Source organism: Engraulis encrasicolus, chromosome 5 (assembly GCF_034702125.1).
Source record: "Engraulis encrasicolus isolate BLACKSEA-1 chromosome 5, IST_EnEncr_1.0, whole genome shotgun sequence".
Classification (NCBI taxonomy): domain Eukaryota; kingdom Metazoa; phylum Chordata; class Actinopteri; order Clupeiformes; family Engraulidae; genus Engraulis; species Engraulis encrasicolus.
This window is the reverse complement of record NC_085861.1, coordinates 48,501,222-48,523,721: the sequence shown is the minus strand read 5'-3', so window position 1 is coordinate 48,523,721 and position 22,500 is coordinate 48,501,222. Positions and strand designations below refer to the sequence as shown.

The 22,500-nt window shown below is 44.9% G+C and overlaps 1 protein-coding gene across 3 annotated transcripts in view; it reads right to left on the bottom strand.

Moving 5' to 3' along the window:
- usp45 (ubiquitin specific peptidase 45) overlaps nt 1-22,500 on the bottom strand; it is a 90,189-nt gene that overhangs the window by 50,060 nt on the left and 17,629 nt on the right. For all 3 annotated transcript variants that reach the window (XM_063199613.1, XM_063199612.1, XM_063199614.1), the window contains exon 6: nt 376-527. In XM_063199613.1, coding sequence (XP_063055683.1) covers nt 376-527 — 152 coding nt within the window. The remainder of the gene's footprint in view (nt 1-375; nt 528-22,500) is intronic.

The window sequence follows — 22,500 nt, the reverse complement described above, 5'->3', positions numbered from 1 at the left end:
TACATACAGCTGAGGACGATGTTATTAGCCCCCCTCCTGAAATTAGACATCTCTCTTGATTTCTCAGTGAGAATGACCATTATTAACAAGTTCCTGTTGTTCTGGAAACAACTGCACTATGGAGATAATATCCAAGAAGTTGAATTTAGACTTTTTCAACAGCTTCCCCTGCCCACACCCACAACCAAAGCTCTCCTGCTCGCGATCCCCTTCTTCCATCCCAGTCCTGTTCGCCACATTACATTACATACGGCAGACCCTTTTCTCCAATCCGACTTGCAAAAGGAGCTGTGGAGAAAAGCGGACATAACAAGGTCACCAGTACCAAGGTAACCATAACCAGTGTTGTCAGCCCTCTTGGGCCACTGGACCCACCTGCATGACGGCGTTGAAGAAGCAGGTGTTGCCCAGGTTGTTGATGCCCTTGACGGGGACGAGGGTGGTGTTGGGGCCGCTCTTGCTCCCCCGCTGCCCATCCGCGTGGTCCAGGGGCTCCTCACGAAGACGGATGAACTTGGACGCAGTTCCTGTCAATAGCACAAATGCACACACGCACACACACACAAAGCATTAGGGTTAAGAGTGTGAAAATATGGACAAGCAATATTTCCTATCTCTATAAAGGCCAAAAAGCCTGACACATACTATAGCAAAAAGTCTACATTAATTGTGACTAATTAAAAACTGTTAGGGAAGAGAGAACACTGTGGTCTTCTATGGACTTTGCTGTGCAGGAGTACAGCCCAGCGGCAGGGCAGACAGCACAGCCACTGGTGCCCATTGCTACTCAGGAGGGATATAGTATGTTGTTGGTGCGTGCATGCGTGCGTGTGTAGAGAGAGAGAATAGAGTACTTTTATTAATCCCGAAGGAAATTATGGTGTCCATAAGCTTACATGAATGAAAAATTTGACAAAATCCAATACACACGTATTGCAAGTGTAATATATACTGTAGCATACGATTGAGTGTGTGTGTGTGTGTGTGTGTGTGTGTGTGTGTGTGTGTGTGTGTGTGTGTGTGTGTGTGTGTGTGTGTGTGTGTGTGTGTGTGTGTGTGTGTGTGTGTGTGTGTGTGTGTGTGTGTGTGTGTGTGAGTTTGGGGGGACGTTTAGGCAGCATGATTCCACAATGAGGCTCCTGTCCTCCGTTCCCCTCTCCTCTCCTCTGCTCTCCTTTCCAGTACTCTCTCCTGCCCTCTCCACTATTCATCTCCCCTCTCTTTTCTCCTCTCCTCTCCTCTTTTCTCCACCCCTTTCCACTACTCTCCTTACATCTCCCCCCTCTCTTTTCTCCTCTCCTCTTCCTCTCTCCTCACCTCTGACCTCTTCCTCTCCTCTCCACTGATCTACTTTCTCTTCTCCTCTCCTCTCTTTTCTCCGCTTCCTTTCACCTCTCCTCTACTTTCTCCTCCTCCTCTCTCCTCGCCTCTCTTTTCTCCTCTTCCTCCCTCCTCTCCTCTTCCTCTCTCCTCTCCTCTTCCTCCCTCCTCTCCTCTTCCTCTCTCCTCTCCTCTTCCTCTCTCCTCTCACTTCACCTGCACTCTCCTCTCCTTCCTCTCCTCTCCTGCTCACCCATCTCTTCCTCTCCTCTCCTCTCCTCTCCTCTCCACCTCCTTTCTTTTCTTCTCTCCCCTTCCTCTCTCCTCTCCTCTCTTTTCTCCTCTTCCTCTCCTCTCTTTTCTCCTCTTCCTCTCCTCTACTCCTCTTCCTCTCCTCTACCTCTCCTTTCTCCTCTTCCTCTCCTCTACTCCTCTTCCTCTCCTTTCTCCTCTCTCCTCTCCCCCCCTTCTGGAAGAAGTAGGTTAACAGGCAGCGGAGGCAGCTGGGGCTGGACTGGGATTAGGGTGCTGTGTGTGTGTGTGTGTGTGTGTGTGTGTGTGTGTGTGTGTGTGTGTGTGTGTGTGTGTGTGTGTGTGTGTGTGTGTGTGTGTGTGTGTGTGTGTGTGTGTGTGTGTGTGTGTGTGGTTAGAGTTTGGGTCATCTGGGAGTGCAGATGGCAGCTGGAGAGGAGAAGTCTCCACTGGTGAGGAAGCATTTGCTCTGGACACAGCTGTTACCCCTGCACACTCTCACACACTCACACATAGGCCTGTGTGTGCGCGCACACACACACACGCACACACACACATATCCATGCGCGCGCACACACACACACACAAGCAAACAAACACGCACGCACGCACGCACGCACGCACGCACGCACGCACGCACGCACGCACGCACGCACGCACGCACGCACGCACGCACGCACGCACGCACGCACGCACGCACGCACGCACGCACGCACGCACGCACGCACGCACGCACGCACGCACGCACGCACGCACGCACGCACGCACGCACACACACACACACACACACACACACACACACACACACACACACACACACACACACACACACACACACACACACACACACACACACACACGTTCAACCACTTACACAGTAGCAAGTCTATCACAAACACATTAAAAGCACAAAATATTTAAAAAACAGTGTCAAGTGCGGTAAGTATTTTTGAAAGTACATTAATACAGGATTAAGAGGAGTAGATACACTTGTTCCACCTCTAAGGGACAATGACAGAGAACAGTTTTGACTGTGATAGCTTAGAGCGAGCAATGGACACAGCTAGGAGGTTTGAGCTGGAGGGACTCAGTTCCCTGGCAGGAACATGCAGCCTTAGCATGTCCTTCAGATAAGCTGAGATGGTTTTGTAGGGAAGGGTCAGGATAGGGCTGCGCGATTATGAGAAAAATCATTATCACGATTATTTCAGTCAATATTGATATCACGGTATTTTAAGACGATATTTCTTTTAAAGACAAATACTGTAATTGTGTTGAACAATTTACAATCTTCCCTCCCTTCAGCAGGGTGAGTGGAGGGCAATAGAGGAACACAGAGGGGTGTTCTGCACGAGTGTTGGGTAGCAAGTCTGCTCTGTGCTCGCAATGGCTCAAGTGGAGGGGAATGTATTGCGCTTAGCGTCACCTACCTTTTGGCAGTATAGACAATTACAAAAATATTGTTCAACTCGCTATTATGAAATGTTATATTGTTTGACAGTAATATTGATATCACAATATAAATTCTATATATTGCACAGCCCTAGGTCAGGGCCTTGTGGGGGCTCCTGGGGAGCCCCAGGTTTCAGTCCGAGCTGTTTCATATCCCAAACCTACCCCATCTCTCTCCCACTCCTTACCTGCAATATTATTCACTCTCTCTGTCATAATTAAGGCAAAACAAATATTTAAACTTGGAAATTAGGCCTACAACCACAAGACATAAACAAAAAGATTAACAAGAGTTAATTTGTCACATACTTTCTTCTGCTGGAACAACTGGCAGTGAAATGAAGGTTGCAACTGCTCTCTGTTGAGTATAATAAATACAAAAAATTGAAAAGAAGGGGAAGAATAATAAAAAATAATTTAAAAAAAATATGTTCTAGGAATTTAAAAAGAAGATGGCTTCAGGGGAGAGAAAGTCTTGCACAATCTCTCTGTCCTGCATTTTATTGAACCTAGTCATTTCCCTGAGGGCAGCTTTTCAAACATGGAATGGCTGGGATAGAAGGTGTCTTTCATTCACAAGGAGAGTTTTTAGAAGTGTACAAGAAGTAGTATAATGCATCTCAAACTCAATACAGAGTTTCTTCAGTCCATCATCCTGCAGCTTGAATGGGAAGCCTTGAACCGTCTCCGTTGTTCAACACCACCAAAAACAACCCAAACGCACCCATCGCACTACCCGTTTCGCTACCAAATTGCAACCTCCACGCTACCAAACGTGGCATTCACACAACCCGACATAACCTTCACACTTATCAGACACGTCCCACACGATACCAAACACAACGTTCACACTACCAAACCTAGCATTCTTCGTACTACCAAACATACACCCCATACAGTGCAATCTTTTTTTCTGGTTTCTGCTAATTCATGCTCTCCTCTCCTGTCCTCCCTCATCCAGTCACTTTTCCATTCAAGTTAAAATCAATATGATAATAATAATATTTCTTCTTTTCCTCTCTGATTCTCTCTTTTCCTCTGACGAGTCCCACGCCCACCATTCTTCTCTTTCCTCATCTTCCACCACTCTCTTATTCATTTGCCCCGCTCTCTATTCTCCACTTTCTTCATCCAAATCTCAAATTTGATTTTACTTTGTTCCCTTCTCTTCCTTCATTATTTTCCTTCCATCCTCTCTCTTCTCTCCTCTCCTCTCCTCTGCTCTCCTCTGCTCTCCTCTCTCCTTCCATCAGGCCTGTGCCTGTGTCACTTCTCATCCCGTCTGCTCCGGTGGCACGTTGGGGAGAGGGGACAAGTGGCGTTCCGTCACATTAGGCACTAATGAGCAAAACAAGTGAGACAACCACAAGGCTCATGGGTATACTTGTGTGTGTGTGTGTGTGTGTGTGTGTGTGTGTGTGTGTGTGTGTGTGTGTGTGTGTGTGTGTGTGTGTGTGTGTGTGTGAGAGTGTGTGTGTGTGTGTGAGTGTGTGTGTGTGTGTGTGTGTGTGTGTGTGTGTGTGTGTGTGTGTGTGTGTGTGTGTGTGTGTGTGTGTGTGTGTGTGTGTGTGTGTGTGTGTTTGTGTGTGTGTGCGCACGCACGCTTTACAGAAAAGAAAGGAGTGAGTGAGTGAGGAAGAAGGAGTGAAAGGAGGAGAGAAGAAGGAAGCGGAAAATGAAAGGGGGTGGGGAGTGTTGAAAAATCTCGGCCCCTACGGCCCTGTGCCTTATATTCACACTATTTACACAATTTCCAGAATTGTGTGTGTACATGCACCAGTAGGCTGCTGATGCACTCAGGCGTATCACACACACACACACACACATACACATACAGAGTAGTGCAGCACAATGCTTTCACCAGCCTATGCTTCCAGTAGATGAGTTAAATAGGAGGTGCCCAGTCATGTACCTCCAGTAGACTAGAGCACGGTCGCACACGCACACACGCACACACACACGCACGTGACAGGAAAGCTAGGCAGCTGGGCAGACAAACAAGACACACTCAGATGGAGAGAGAAAGAAATGGAGGGAGAGAGACAGAAAAAAAGACAGAGAGATGCAGATCAACACTACTAACGAAACAGAAAAACAATGGGAGAGCGCAAAGGAGAGCGGATGGCATTAAATGACCACACTCATAGAACTGACTGTTGTGTGAACTACAGAAGACCATATGTGATAAATAGAAGCAGATGACATGGACACGGTGGGAAGTTTACAGCTGGTCAGGCCAAGTAAAGGCACATTTCTCAAAATGAACAAGGCTTAACTGCTTCTAGATGATTCGAAAAACCCAGCGGATAGATTTTTGTTTCTATTCATTTTGGAGAGCGCTAAAATCAATTCACATTTTTCAGTGGGCAAGTATGCTGCATACAAACTCAAACACAGGCCTTGGATGACTGATGACGGCATCGCCACCGCTTTAGTTTGGTGCCTGTCAAACACAGTGCTGGAATTTGTCCTTGTGAATACCAATTATCCCATCTCTCTCTCTCTCTCTCTCTCTCTCTCTCTCTCTCTCTCTCTCTCTCTCTCTCTCTCTCTCTCTCTCTCTCTCTCTCTCTCTCTCTCTCTCTCTCTCTCTCTCTCTCTCTCTCTCTCTCTCTCTCTCTCTCTCTCTCTCTCTCTCTCTCTCTCTCTCTCTCTCTCTCTCTCTCTCTCTCTCTCTCTCTCACAGCTACAGCCTTTAAAGGAAAAAAAACTACAGCTGTGATGATGCAGTCAAACGTTGAGTAGTGGATTTTGTCCCCCGGGGCTCCTCGCGACTCACGACACAGTCCAGAGCTCCCCTCGTCTTTTGCTTCGGGGACATTACATTGGAACATTGATCATCAATGTAAATACAGTACATCACATCATATTCACACTTCACTTGACTTCACAAGCAACTGGAGCGGCCAGGCAGCTATCATTACCATATGTCCCTTAACGCCAGGGAGCTGTGCAGATGATTGAGCTCAGATGCAGCTCAAGACATGGCTGAGGAGAGCACAGCTGTCCAAGCCTGCCACACACACAGACTCCACTCCTCACTGAATGGACAACATAATAGAATAGAATAGAATAGAATAGAATAGAATAGAATAGAATAGAATAGAATAGAAGTGCAATCAATAATTGATATGTATCGATGCATCGATCCTACGGCAGACGATCGAATCGTATCGTATCGTATCGTATCGTGGGCCATTCTTAAGTCTCAAAAATAATCAAATCGCTGTCTGAAAAAAATCGATATCGAATCATATCGTCATGAAGGCTGTGATTTACACACGTAGAATAGAATAGAATGATAGCTTTGGAGCATTTCACACACACACACCTTACCTGCACTACCTCAGACCTCCAACCAACCCTCACTATTATTATGTCTTTCTACTCCTTTGTTTATACATGTTAAATGTTCAATGTTAAATGTTTAGTTGTTATTTATTACTTTATGACATGTATAATGGTCAGAATTGCCAAAGACACATCTGTGAGTGTGAAGAGGTTGGAGGCCAAGAGCCTAGTGGGTTCGTATCGTGAAGATCCATTTATCCAAAACACACCCATTCATCCAAACACAGAGGAGTAGAGGGGGGACACACCAAATGGCCTTGTGCATCTGTGATGATGGTGTGTGTGTGTGTGTGTGTGTGTGTGTGTGTGTGTGTGTGTGTGTGTGTGTGTTTGTGTGTGTGTGTCTGTGTGTCTGTGTGTGTGTGTGTGTGTGTGTGTGTGCGTGTGTGTGTGTGTGTTTGCATGTGATTATTGCGTGTGGGTCTGAGTGTTTCTGAGAAGTTCTTAAGGGCCGTACACACACGTCGCTGCTAGTTACTCGCTCAGCGGATGAAGTCAATAGAATGTCTACGTGTTCCAGCGAGTCTCGCTGGCGAGTAGGCGAGGAGAGTACAAGCGATGCGATGTGGGCGGGTTCCGAGATAAACTTATTTTATCTTCGAGCGACGCGAGTTAAGCGAGTAACCAATTGGAATGCAGAATACAGATTATTGACAGGTGACGTTGCCCCTGTGGTGTTCTGACCCACAGACCTGTTAACACAGGTCTGTGTTCTGACCACCCAACTTCTGCACGCCATCACACTTTGGTTAAAAGTGTTGAGGAAAATACATCCAATACAGTGTACACCATTATATGCATGGCTGTGCACAGCACACGACCAACGTTAAACAGCGTACATTTTGTTTCGTACGGACGTTATTGGCGCGGACAGCGGGAACCATGACAACCAGTAAACAAAATCACCCAGAGCGAGTGGCAAGTAGGCGAGTGAGCAAGTAGCGAGTAAATAGCAGCGACGTGTGTGTACGGCCCTTTAGAATCTTCCTGAACAGTGAGTGGAAAGCACCAAGCGTGGGGAGGTGAGGTCTCTCAGATGACCCTTTGTCACCACCCATGTGCTGTGGCCTTGCACTTACAGGGAGCATGCCCTCTCACTCCTGGTCCTTGTGTGTGTTTTTGTGTGTGTGTGTGTGTTTTTGTGTGTGTGTGTGTGTGTGTGTGTGTGTGTGTGTGTGTGTGTGTGTGTGTGTGTGTGTGTGTGTGTGTGTGTGTGTGTGTGTTTTTAAGGTGGCCAAGGTTATTTCAGTCCAGTAACAAATATCACAAACTCAGCATTGAGGCTATTCATTTCAGCACTAGCAACATGCACACAGACACACACTTAAAGGCCAACTTCCGATAAAAAACAGTTTTATTCACTCCTTCTGAAAATTGGACGGTCACCCCAAGTTAAACTCACATGCAAGGCTTCATTGCGGTGCGTAACCTCGCCTGGCTGTGTTTCCCGGTGTTTCCCAATTAACATAAACAATGCAGAGCCACGAGCGAATCACGAAAGCCTTTCGGTGTTGCGTCACATCGAAAGAAGGCGTTGCCCACAAAGGTTTATGTCGACCCATTTTTAACATGTAGAGTAATTTTTTTCTGCTTGTTTTCAAAACAAGCAACGCCTGGTGGCCCGAAACCTAGCTTAGCTTAGCTATCAGGTGGTTGCTATTCTCAGATACACACAGAGCACAAAGCCAGTTTACACAGCCTCCCCACTCTGGTCGATCCATGCATGCAGTTTGAGTACTGGATCTGTATGTGGTGCAAAATGACAATGTGCCATTATTTGGACGAGAGTGGCTGCGTAGCATCCAGCTTAACTGGAAATCAATCAAAGTGATGGAGATGTCCAGCGAAAGCACTCCGCCTACCCCAGAACGACTGAGGAACCTACTGGATCGCTACTCACCAGTTTTTCAAGATGGAATTGGAACCCTGGCACAGATCAAAGCCAAAGTAGCTTTAACCGAAAATGCGCAACCAAAATTCCACAAAGCCCGCAACCTGCCTTATGCATTGCGCCCAAAGGTGGAAGCAGAGCTCAAGCGCCTTGAGGACCAGGGTATCTTGTCAAAGGTGGATTGGTCAGAGTGGGCCACGCCCATCGTGCCAGTCGTAAAGAAGAGTGGTGTGCTACGCATCTGTGGCGACTTCAAAGTCAGCATAAATCCAGTGCTCCAGGCGGACCAATATCCGCTACCCCGGATAGAGGATATCTTTGCCTCATTGGCTGGAGGCCAGCGTTTCTCTAAGATCGACCTAGCGCAGGCCTACCTCCAAATGGAGTTGGAAGAATCCTCAAAGAAATACCTAACCATTAACACCCACAAGGGGCTGTTCCAATACAACCGGCTGGTCTTTGGAATAGCGTCGGCCACTGCTGTATGGCAAAGAGCCATAGACCAAGTTCTTCAAGACATCCCTGGCACTCAGTGCTATTTAGACAGCATCCTTGTTACAGGAAGTGACGAAAACACACATCTGACCAACCTTGAGACAGTCTTAAAGAGGCTCTCAGACTTTGGACTCAGAGTGAACAAAGAAAAGTGTGAGTTTTTCAAGGACTCAATTGAGTACTGAGGTCACAAGATCGACAAGGATGGTCTTCACAAGGAACAAGATAAGATCGATGCAGTCTTGAAGGCACCCAGGCCCGAGAATGTCAGTCAGCTTCGCTCCTTTTTGGGCCTTGTCAATTACTACGCCAAGTTCTTGCCGAACATCGCAACAGTGTTGCATCCATTGAACAGTCTGCTGCAAGTGAAAACTGAATGGAGATGGACGAAGTCCTGCGAACAGGCGTTCATGGCAGCAAAACAACTGATAACATCAGAGAAAGTCCTGACGCACTACAACCCCAAATTGCCATTGCGTTTAGCCTGTGACGCATCGCCATATGGGATTGGCGCTGTACTTTCCCACAAGATGAAGGATGGCTCTGAACGGCCTATCGCTTTCACCTCCAGGTCCTTAAACAAAGCCGAGCAGAACTATGCCCAAATAGACTGTGAGGGTTTGAGCTTAGTCTGGGGGGTCAAGAAGTTTAATCAATACCTATACGGTAAACACTTCAGCCCCTAGTGGCTATCTTCAACCCCAGCAAGTCCGTCCCTACCATGATGGCGGCACATCTGCAGAGATGGTCATTGTTTCTTGGAGCTCATGATTACACCATCGAGTTTAAGGGCACCAAGCTTCACGGAAATGCAGATGGCCTTTCTCGCCTTCCCCTTGAGTCAGGTGACAAGTCTGTGTTTTCAGATCCAGCTGAACTTTTCCACATGACGCAGATGGACAATCTGCCTGTCACTTTTCTAGAGGTGAAGAGGGAAACGGGTCGTGAACCGACAATGGTGAGAGTCTACGACTTGACGGTGAAGGGGTGGCCTCACAAGGGTAATGCCGACCTACCTGACTACGCAAACCGCAGAGAACAATTGTCCGTATGCCAAGGCTGTGTAATGTGGGGCACCAGAGTCATTATACCACCAAAGCTTCGGGACAGAGTGCTAGAGTCTCTTCACGATGGACATCAAGGTGTAGTTAAAATGAAGAGCCTGGCCAGAAGCCATGTCTGGTGGCCTGGCATTGACCATCAGATTGAAGACATCTCAAAGTCATGCCTAGGATGCCTGCAAAATCAGCGTCAACCACAGGTGGCTCCACCACACACCTGGGAGTGGCCTTCAACTGTGTGGCAGAGACTTCACATCGACTACGCAGGTCCCTTTCTGGACAGAATGTTCCTAGTGGTCGTCGATGCATACTCTAAATGGCCTGAAGTGTTCCCTGTGAAGAATGCAACATCAACAGTGACAATTGAAGCACTTCGTACTCTGTTTGCCCGTACTGGACTGCCGCAGCAGCTAGTCAGCGACAACGGTAGCCAGTTTACCTCAGAGGAATTCCAGATGTTCATGAAACGAAACGGAATTAAGCACATTACAACCGTGCCATTTCACCCTGCAACAAATAGACTTGCCGAGAGATTCGTCCAGACCTTCAAACACTCCATGAAAGCCATGGCGAACTCCAAATTGTCCATATCAGAGAAACTGGCCAACTTCCTGTTGTCTTACCGCAACACAGAACATTCCACCACAGGTCAGACACCGTCCTTGCTGTTCATGGGAAGATCCTTAAGATCCCGCCTGGACCTCCTAAAACCAGACCTGCACAGGGACGTCTCAAAGAAACAAAGCAGTCTGATGAAAAAGCAATCACCCGTGAGAACCTTCCACGAGGGTCAGTCTGTAATTGCCAGAGATTACCGTCATGGGAATAAGAAGTGGCAGACTGGTGAGATCGTTTCCAAAACGGGTCCACTTACTTACACCGTAAGAGTACCACCTGGACTGATCTGGTGCAGACATGTGGATCAGTTACTGGACTCTAGTACCCGTCACTCCACCAGAAATGACCAATGCCGTGATGCAGACTGTGCAGATAGTTGTGAGGACTTCACATCGTTCACACCAGGTGAACCACCAGATGAACCACCTGATGAACTGAATGCAGAGCCTGCTCCAGCGACTGATAGCCCAGCTGCTTCTCCCAGACCTGTTCCGGATGTATCAGAAAGGCGCTATCCTGAACGAGAGCGCCACCCTCCACAGAGATTAGAACTATAGCTTAAAGGATAACTGAGTTAAATTGATAATGTTTAATTATAGTTATCACAGACAGACTTTAATTTGAAACCTTGTTTTATTACTTAAGAAGAACACAGAAAAATAATATGGAGTATAGTGTTTAGCTTCTCTAGTGTACTTCAAAGCTAGAAGGGAGGAGTTGTTATGTTCAAAGGAACTACTTTCTGAGTAATAATACAGCAGTAATTAGCCGCGCGCTGCGCATAGTGATACAATGTATAGATATAGGCAGGGCTCTAAATTAACTTTTTCCACCACCAGCCAATTTGGCTAGTGGACATTTTTTCTTACCAGCCAAACAGAAGTTCAACTAGCCATTTTTTTTTTATCTCGCCAAAATAAACTATGCATTAGGCTAGTTATTTTTTTTCTAATTAAATGGTCATTTTGTCCAACTGTTTCTACAACACAGATACAATAGGCCTGCATAGGCTATTATATGCCTACATAATAAGCATATTATAGGCTATATATTTTTTCATTATTTTTTAACTTCTGCTTTATTTTTTACTTTCATTACTTATGCCTAATTAATTTGATTAGTTTTTGTTCAATTCCTCTGAAAACAGCTGAATCACATCACACAAGCCACTCACATAACAGACCTATAACATACAGTAACCAAGCACACAGCCAAACACTAAACCTCACATACGCACACCCCAAGGAAGGAGAAGAGATGAGAGGAAAAGGAGAGGAGAGAGGAGGAGCTCTTCTCTACCATGCGCAACAAAATGACAAGAAGCCTAGTTTAATTAAAAGTAAATAATATCTCGGGAATCTTCGCTTCCTTTGTTACTTCCACAGCTTCATCGTTGGTTGCTTTTTTTCCCTTTCCGATGGCGTGGGCTTTCCAACTTCGTTGCGCCAGGACTGAACATTTCAGAAGACAACTGAACTGACAGCTACGGTCACACTACTCTGACAGTTGGCTCTCCTCCTCTGCCCTGGTCGCTATTTCGTTTCATATGTAACGCCACTATTTGCAATTACTAGGCTACTAGCATTCACCAACACACAGAACCTTGCTCTAACCCCCGCCACATTCTCATCACTCGCACAAAACATAGTCTACACAACAGAAGTAGCGCTATGCATAATCTGCGTTAGTCCTGTTATTGAAACGGTCAGGGCCTCGCTGCTTCAAAAATGCAGCCTGTTACAGCAAGGTTCATATAATAGCAGTAGTGACGTTAAAAAGGTTGTAGCGAAAGCGACGAGAGCATAGGAGGAGAGCTGCCTGTCAGAATAGTGTGAGCACAGCTTAGCTGACAGAAGGCTGGTCGTCTGAAATGTTTTCAATCCTGGCGCGCGCAACAGCATGGAGTTGACGCTCGATGCACTGGAAAGCCCACGGTGGGAGGCTACCTCGTGACGCTAGTGTCCATGGGTAATGTAGGAAATCTCGCCGTATAACGTTCGTCAGAGCAGCGGTTTACCGTTCATAAGTTACTGTACTCGAGCGCTACTAGCCAAATTGGCGGGTAGGTATTTTTTTCTACTAGCCAAAATGAATTTTCACCCGTGTTTGGCGTGTTGACGTGTGTTAATTTAGAGCCCTGGATATAGGAATGAATGCTGTACCAGTTTGAATCTTTCAAGTAACCGATAAAGTTCCCTAAACTTCACGCCGCTCTCCTTGTCTATTTTGTTGATGAGAACACAACACAGTTCACCTAGGGGTCGCTGCCGAAAGAGCACAGCCCTGAATGGAGCCTGCACGCCCCTAGAGTGCAGTACCACCGGGGAAGTGGCGAGTTTATAACCAATTACAATCTCTCTGCAGAGCAGGAGGAGGGAGCCAATTAGAGACGGATATCCACGAGAAACCCGGAACACCCTCGCATTTGTCCACAAGCCACCTTGCTAGCTTGCAGAAACGGCTTGAAACAAAGCAACCAGAACGTTTTTTTTTTTAACAGGACCAACGCATAACGCATTCAATAACAATGGGGAACACAGCAGTATTAATGAAATAACGATGAGAGGACATCTTTAAGGTCTGTTTCATAACTTGCCTTTAGTCCGTTTATGCTTGGCGTTAACTAATGGCGCGCATCACCAAAATGGCTCGAAAATCGAGTCACGATGCTAGGCTGTGCACCGGACATGTTTTGTGACTCGGCCTGTGTTGGAGTAGCCTAGGGAAGAGTGGTTACAGTTACTGAACTACAGAAGGAACCCTGCATCATGCTGAGGACAATATAATGTCTTGAAGCTACTTTATCATCTTCTTTTTTTGTTCAGTGAAGCAATGGTTAACTAAAGTCCATCATATTTGGCAATATATTTGTAAAACTCTGCAGATAGAACAATGCCCTCACACGGCCTTGGAAGGATAAAACTGATGTAGGGTACAACAAAAATCCATGTTTTATCGTGATGAGTCATTCCCAGAGGAATGTTGTGAATCAAGTGTAAAGGCAGAGGTGTTGCTAATCTTTTACAAGAGGAAAAGAGGTCTGTGTACTAGGGGTGGGCGATATGACGATATTATATCGTGAATCGCGATATTGAGTAAAAGATCGTCTCGAATCTGCCAAAGTGGAGAAATCGTATAGATCGTCTTGTAGTGAAGATGTTTATTATCAGTATCAGAGTGACGTTTTCTCACTTGTGTTGTTGTCTTCACTTTATTCTTTACATTATTGTATTCCACTTGTACACTTTATGAGAGTATCATCAGTGTGTTAACATTTTATTGACTGCAAATTACAAATTGCAAGTATATGAAAGTTGTTTTTTGTTGTTTTTATTTTTTGGATGGAAGATCGTGATAAAAAATCGATATCGTGATTTCATGTTAAAGAATCGTGATACAACATTTTTGCCATATCGCCCACCCCTACTGTGCACCACTCGCTTACAAGAGCTACAACCAGTCCAGACAAAACGTCTAGCACCGCCCGCCGTTGGTACTCGCTGCAAGTAAAAACGGGCGCACGCGAACGGACACACGCATAGATACATGGATTTTTGACAATAAAGTACACTTGACTTGACACACACACACACTGATATGCACACACACACACTGATATGCACACACACACACTGATATGCACACACACACACTGATATGCACACGCACACGCACACGCACACGCACACGCACACGCACACACACACACACACACAAACAGATGCGGGCACATGAGTACACACATACAATCTCTCTTACCATTTCACATAGTTGTGCGCTAGGCTACATATCGAACTGCTCATGTTTTCTTTGAGGCTTCACTATACTCTTGGCCTTTGTGCAAATATCCAGCTCTGCCTGTCGATTCTTCCTATGTCCACCAATTTCTCGTCATTCTTTTCTAAACACGGCATCACATTTTCAATCAGAGCGCGACTGAGCGTGTGTGGACTGAAGGTCACCTGGTTGGTCCCTGAATGCCACACGTAATTGGCTGCTGGCGGCCAATACCACAGCCCATACACACTCTGAGGTGGCCGCCGCGTATGTAAATGCAATCCCGGGTACAAGACTGGTTAGCGCCTTCAGCCCCGCTGCTGATTGATTCATCACAACATAGCACAAGCAAAACGAAGAAAAAACAGGAGCAGCAGTGAAGGGCCGGGCATGGAATGAGCACACACACACACACACACACACACCACAGTACAGTCAGACTGTGAACTGAATATGGCATGCAAACAGGTAGCCAATCATATGACTACACACGCACACACGCACGCACACGCACACGCACAAAACCATCAATAATCCACAGTTAAGACCAATGTTCCCTCTAATTTTTTCGTTGCCTGAGCATATGCACTATATCACTGAGCAGAGCCAATAACCTCGGTGAGCGCCCCCCGCATCAATGTTACAAAGGGGTAACATTGATGCTTCATAATATGTTGATTATATTGTCATTGACTATAGTGAATATTACAAAATCAGTTAAGTAATGTTTCCAAATCTTGATTATTACTTAATCATCAAAACACCAACATCAATATATTGTAGGCTAGGCCTACATTTGTAAGATGTTGGAAAGAAAGTATCTTGCAGCCCAATAGCCCAGAATGTTGAATTTATGTTTAAAAGGATGAATCATTTAATTTGGATTTAAATGTTTTATAATAGGCTAGGCCTATGTAACAAATTTAAAAGACTAAAATATTGAGCTTAAATTAGGCCTACATGAAGTAAAAGTAGGCCTATGCGCACTGTCACTTTAAGAGCTCGTGGAAATTTCAGATCTTGGGAAGCATTTTTCTTACCGGACAGTCTGACTGACCTTCTGGCTAACTGGGTTTTATGGACCTTCTTATCAGTAGGCTAGTAGTTCGTTTAGGCATATTAGTTCATATGTTTTCAAGACATTTCCACTGCGTGGACAAATGCTTTCATCAACACCATTTTGACGAATTTAAACCAACTCTTTGGCAGAAAGCAGCACGCACTTCCAATGATGCCAATAGCGCGAGAGATGTTGCCACTCGCAAAGCTATGACAGGCATCCATTAAAATCGGTCCAGATCCTCGACACCGTTATCAACATTCATATCAGATTCACGATCGAGCTCTAGGAGAGCTAGAACTTGTCTTCTATCCATTATACAGAGATGGATTTAGGCTTTTTGTGTAGGCTACTTAACGCAACCAAACGCCGTAGATTCGGCTGCGAGTGACAGCTGTTACAACGTTGTCTGGTCACTGTTTTGAAGATCAGCATTCGAAGCGCGGCGTATCCGCGCTCTGTCTGATCGCTATTGAAAAAGCAGCTGGAGGCGCAATGCTGATTGTAAGGAGAAGTCCGCGCCTAGTGTGATCGCTTAAACTGCTGTAAGATAGATGTTTCATATCTAAAGGATAGGCCTATGTTTTATTTCGATTGGATGTTATAAAGCTACAATGAGTGGAAATTTCGGACAACAATCAACTTCCTCTCCACACAAATTTGCCGCCTTGTTTTACCTGCGCTGAATGGATTTGCTCTGCGCTGAGAACGTGAGAGCAGTGCGCGATTGCGCAGTCGCGCAGCTTAGAGGGAACATTGGTTAAGACCAAACTCAGGAAGGTGTTCAAAGAGCCACAAGCACAATAAACTATATTACCAAACGTAAGCTGCCTTGACGCACATATGAACTTAACCGCCATCTCATTCCTAGTCCAAAGGGATCAATATGATCCACCTTTTGAAGCTATTGCAGCTAGGAAGGCTGTCCACAAGGTTGAGGAGTGCGTTTAAAGGAATTTTTGAAAAAATTTTCTGCCAAAAGCCCATTGGGGAGGTCACACACTGATGTTGGTAGAGAAGGTCTCTATTGCAGTGATTCTCAAACTGTGGGCTGGGGCCCACTAGTGGGCCCTGAAGGTATTCCAAGTGGGCCTTGAAATCATTTTCTAGAAAATCAAAATAACATTTTTGTGTGTGTTGCTGTTGATTTATTTGAGTTTTATTGTTTATCGGGTCATAGGTGGGCCCCGAACATTTGTTAAAATTTCAGGTGGGCCCCAAGTTGGAAAAGGTTGAGAACCCCTGCTCTATTGGGTTCAGGTTAGGACTGCGCAGGGCTGTCAAGTTCATCCATACCTCAGATAGTAGGCGTTGAGCGCATGTTAAAAAACATATTAACAAGTCCGACAGGCGGACAACAGATGCGTCCGTCTATGCCCGTTCTGAACCTTTTTTGCCCAAACGCCCCCTTGGCCTCCTCATAACCTGTCAAGGCAATTTATCAATAAGCCTACCATGTACTGTATAAGCCTGGATTTGAAAAAGTACCATAGGATTTCAACAGTGTTGGACAATTTACTGAAAAACTGTAATGCATTGCTGATTACATGTTACTGTCTTTTCAAAATAATCCCTTACACTACATTTAGCAATGTGGGGACATTTTTTTTAAACATAAAATCTCTATTGTTTTTTTTTTTAATCACGATTTTTCATTTAAAAAAATAATAATTACAAACATAAAAAACAGGCAAACTTGGATTACAACCCTTTCTGGACAGATTTCAATGAATAGGCTATTTGCAATTTTGCATATTAAATAAATTAAAATGTGAAATTCTCTTTTCACTTTAATATGAGAGCAGTGATGTCCCCCCCTCACTGAAGTGTTATTTCATGTGTGTGCATGATGCTGTCACCTATTTGAAGTGACGTTGATGTTGGATTTCATGGAATACTTTTAAATGCCGCTTTGGGAAGTAGACAGAGTAGGCGACAGGTGAACTGTCTTTCTGTCAAAACAGTGGTTTGCAGGCGTTTGCGTTTTCACGTGGATATTGTCTTCGTGGACCGTTACAGACACACCGTAAGTTCCAAAAACTAATCAATGAGACATTTACTGCATAAACCGAAAAGCGCGCTCTCTGTCAAGCGGTCGCCCCGAACAAACCCTTTAAAAGACGCGCGTGCGTATGATCAACAGAAACACAGCCTTCACTCTCCCTGTGCTCGCGTGTCTGTGAAATCTAATCGAAGTATCGAAGTAATCTCCTCCACCCACGCTCAAAGCGCGAGTTGCTCTCTTGCCTGCACTTCTCACAGCATTGTCAAAAAAATCCAGGGGATTGCCGGTGTTCGGGCTGTTGTTTTCTTCAAAGGGTGTTGTTTCTTTTGAGTGGTGACGCTGTGTAGTCTAACAACACTGAACATAGGAAACGCTATCTGCAAATGTGTCATGCCTTCCTATTTTTTGTGCTCCGCTTGGTGTTATTGACCATGAAGAGTTTGTTGAGTGTGGCGCTTGACAGTTATCCTCCTTATCTGAAGACGTCTTTGTGTGAATGTTTAGGAACTCGGCTAGCACATATGGCACACATGGATGGAATATGCATACAGACTTCTGTGCTTCTGCAGTTGTGTCAGATAATGCAATCAATCAGCTGCGTAGCCGGTTTGCTAACCATTATGGTAGACGTTTTGGTTTGCACGCATGAGCTCCAGGAAAAAACTGAGCTCTGCCACGCCACTGAGCGACTGCCACCTTGTGGACACAAGAGGGAATCACAAGAGGGAATCACAATTCAGAAACGCATCACGGGCGGACGGACGGACGCCAAAGCCTCTTATAGAGATGCGTGGGACGCATCTAAAAAGGTCAATAGTCGGGTTAATGAACCTTGTACATTTTAAGATAATAAGGAATCAGTTGACCACAGAGGCAGCGAAACTTAACTTCCACTCAATGATTTTAACTCACATCTCATATTGCTTGACCACCTGGTCCCAAGCAAATGCAACTGCCCTGTCACTGATTCGCAAATCCTATAAGAAGGCTCTTAAAATTCTTGACAAAAAAATCGAATTTATATCATCACTGTCCCATCATACAGAAGTATGGTTTACTTAGTCTGGACAATTTTATTTCTTTTTCAAACTGCTGTTTATTTTTCAAAATTGTAAATGACCTTGCTCCCCCTCCCCTTAAGAAATGTGTGAGGTCTGAGTAGAGCAGAAAACAACACAAGAGCATCATCTAGAGGGGACTCATCAAGTGTGTTTAGAAATACCACTTTTGGTCAAAGTGCCTTTTCTGTAAAAACAACAGGGCTATGGAACAGTATTCCTAGGTATTAGGCAAAGCAACACACTTTAAATCAGGCCTCAAGAAATGGCTGAAAACAAGCCATTGAACAAAAACAGCACTGTGAACATTTTTAGTCATTTATCTTATGTTTGGTGTTTTAGGTTTACTTTATCATACATCTTGTTTTTTTGTTTCTTTGGTGTATTCCTTTAACTAGATATGCCTTCTTGGCCATGTAATAGTGTGGGCCAATATTTGCACATTGGGCACCTTTTAATTGTATTGTCAAATTCTTGTATTATTTATTTCAATACTATTTGTTTTTAGCTTAATACCAATTCCTGTCCAGGGACTACAGATGAAAATTAGCCTTGTGGCTATAATCTGGCTCAATTGTATATTGTGCACCGTCCCTGCTAAACAATAAATGAAATGAAATACCGTATTGGCCCGAATATAAGACGTGGTTTTTGTTATAAAAATAGTACTCTAAAAAGGGGGGTCGTCTTATTTCCGTGCGCTAGAGAAAAAAGTAAACTTTTTTTTTTTTTAAACTTAACCTGAATGCGGGCATTAGCCTATGCTTCACAACAATGCCAAACAACTCAATAATGGATGGGTTAAGAGATTGTTTTGTCCATATCAAATTTGCAGATGCTTGTTTCGTTATGACTGTTGCACCGCACGTCTATCAACTGTCAATGTCAACGCGATGCGGACGACAGTGCAAGGGGAAAAACACAAATCAATCGCGGCTCGTTGCTCTGCTTTTATTTGTGCTTGGTTTTACAGTCTCATCAGGAAAGGTTTGGTTGTTCTCTCTGGTCAGCCGACAACACCACTAGAAACTAAAGATATGAAGGGTGATTTGACGAACAACCTGTAGGCTAAGTTTTGGATGCTGTCATCAGCCAATCAATGGTCATCTGTGTGTGCCCGAGAAAGCGGCGCCTTTGACAAGCGGTGCCTTTGACGATATGCCTCGCAACGATGCAACAACACAGAATAATGGTTAGGGCAAGAGATTGTCTTGTTCATATAAAATCACTAGGAGTTTTACCCTTTGTACGAAATGAATATCAATCGGACTTTTAATGTCAACGTGGTCCTGATAGGCAGCGCATGGGTTTCAAGTGCAATGCGTCAATCTGCCTTTGGTCACGTTCGGGTTCTACAGTCCAATGGAAAACTTTGGATGCATAAAATGAACGGCGATTTGGCGAGACGGCTGCTGGTTAGATATTGCTGTCAACTAAGCATTTTGCAAAATCTGTGCATTGCACAATAGATTGCCTATCTCTACTGGACTGGTTGCCTGGCTGGCGCAGACTAATGCTCTGAGTGTAGGCTATGTTGCGTCGCACTTTAAACAGGCGCGTCCAGGCAACTGTAGCCTGTAGGTGCCTATTGGTGCATGACAGGTGAAGTGAGTAAAGAAAGGAAAAGGATATGAGTAGCCATCTGTGGTCTTATATCATGGAAATTCCATGAAAATTATATTGTGAAATTTGTTCTTTGCAAAAAGCCTCAGATTTTCCAACAAATTAAAAACTGCATTTTGAGAAAAGTTTCCAATGTGAAACAAAATTAAGTCTTCAAAAAACTTTTTTCCCCAAAACATGAGCCTGAAAATGGGGGGTGGTCTTATAATCAGGATCGTCTTATATTCGGGCTAATACGGTAAGATGAAATGAAGGCGTGGAAAGTGGCAGAACTAAGGGACTTTGTATGGAATAGCAAGCGGCAGAAGCATCAAAAGCTGCAAAAGCGTTTCTAGCAAGGAGGACGTCAAAATCCTTATAAGAGAAGTTGAACTTCAGCTAAAAAATATGTGATGAGCTCGGTAGCCGGCAGCCAATGGAATGTTGACATTTAAGCTTCGGTTGGTCACTCTCCCTGATCAAACACTTCAGGTTGAACCGTTTGCCACGTTCGTCGCCTTTGATCTGTACTTTCCATGGGAGAAAGCAGTGTTTTAGCTCTTTCAACACCTGCTGTCTGTCCGTACAGTTACTCTGTCATCCATGTCCTTGCTTTGCGTACTGGTGCACGGTCATGTTGGAAAAGGAAGGGGCACGTTCCAAACTGTTCCCACAAGAGGAATTATGGTGTGGGGCTGTTTTTCAGGAGCTGGGCATGCCCCCTTAGGTCCAGTGAAATGAACTTTCAATGGTTCATGACCAAACCATTCTGACAATTCCAAGCTCCCAACCTTATGGAAACTTGGTAATATATTGTACAAACATCAATAAACGAAGCATTGCATCCACATGCTCATATGCTGTGTGCGTGTATTGTACTATGAAGTGTGTTGAAGTAAGAAATGTTAGCAAGCATATGCATTCCATCATACATCCGTATCTCTTTGTCAACATATAACTCTGTGTGTGTGTGTGTGTGCGTGCGTGCGTGCGTGCGTGCGTGCGTGCGTGCGTGCGTGCGTGCGTGCGTGCGTGCGTGCGTGCGTGCGTGCGTGCGTGCGTGCGTGCGTGCGTGTAAACCATCATGAGAGGAAATAGAGTAGCCATATGTTGCACTGGGGTGTGTGGGATAACAGGGTGTTGTGTACTCAAGTGTGTGTGTGTGTACGTAAACGCATGTTCAGGGAATATTTAGTTGTAGGCTGACAATGTAGGCCTGCACTGCCAGACAAATCTGTAGTGGATGAGGTAACATCTGGAGTGGACAAACACACACACACACACACACACACACACACACACACACACACACACACACACACACACACACACACACACACACACACACACACACACACACACACACACACACACACACACACACACACACACACACACACTACCGGGGGATGACATAGGGCCATATGTCACACACAGATAAATGACACAAATACACTCGGAAACTGCTCAGAACAATCACTGTCACACAGAGCCACACAGTCACACTCATACCAATTAAATAGCAATAAATACAAAATGAGACCTAAACAATAACAATATAGAGAAACAATCTGACAACAATGCGTTAAAAAAAGCCCTCAAAAGTGAACGGAACAGACAAAAATGTGTTGCATATTCCATTGTGAATTTGTTCTCTTGTTTGATGAACTGATTGTGTGTTAGTGTGTGTGTGTGTGTGTGTGTGTGTGTGTGTGTGTGTGTGTGTGTGTGTGTGTGTGTGTGTGTGTGTGTGTGTGTGTGTGTGGACAAGCACAAGCATATGGTAAAACAGATTTTTCCTCTCCCTGCAGCAGTCGGCTGAGGCAAATGTGGGCTACAAGCACGCTTGAGCGTGCCTGCCTGTGTGTGTGTGTGTGTGTGTGTGTGTGTGTGTGTGTGTGTGTGTGTGTGTGTGTGTGTGTGTGTGTGTGTGTGTGTGTCCCAGTACCACCACCTGGTTCTTCTCCCTTCTCCCCAAGCGCTGCCTGCCTGCTGTCGGCCACCCAATCTGGGGCGGCAGCACCGCTGTGGAGCCCTCATCCCCAAATAAAAATGTGGGAAACACACTGCTATGCCACTGACTTGCGTATCTCTTACAAAAAATCCAAGACAGACACAGACACACATACTCACACACACACACACACACACACACACACACACACACACACACACACACACACACACACACACACACACACACACACACACACACACACACACACACACTCTCCACAAAGAGACATAAAAAAGCGATTCCAAAAAAGTTGGGACACTTGCTATTTTGTGAATAAAATCAAAATACTTGCATTTCCAAAACATTCAGTATGTTAATAAGGTAGAGCATTGTGCACAGACAATATATCAGTTGATAAAGTAAAGCAGAATTATTGTTTTGAAGTAATTATGTGATCATTTAAAATTTCACCCTTGCAACAAATCCCAAAAAAGTTGGGACAGGGCCAATGAAATGTTTTTAAAGTTAGATAATACTAAACACAACACAAGGGAGGATACTTAACAGTTTAATACCTTTACTGAAGGCATAATTTTATTCA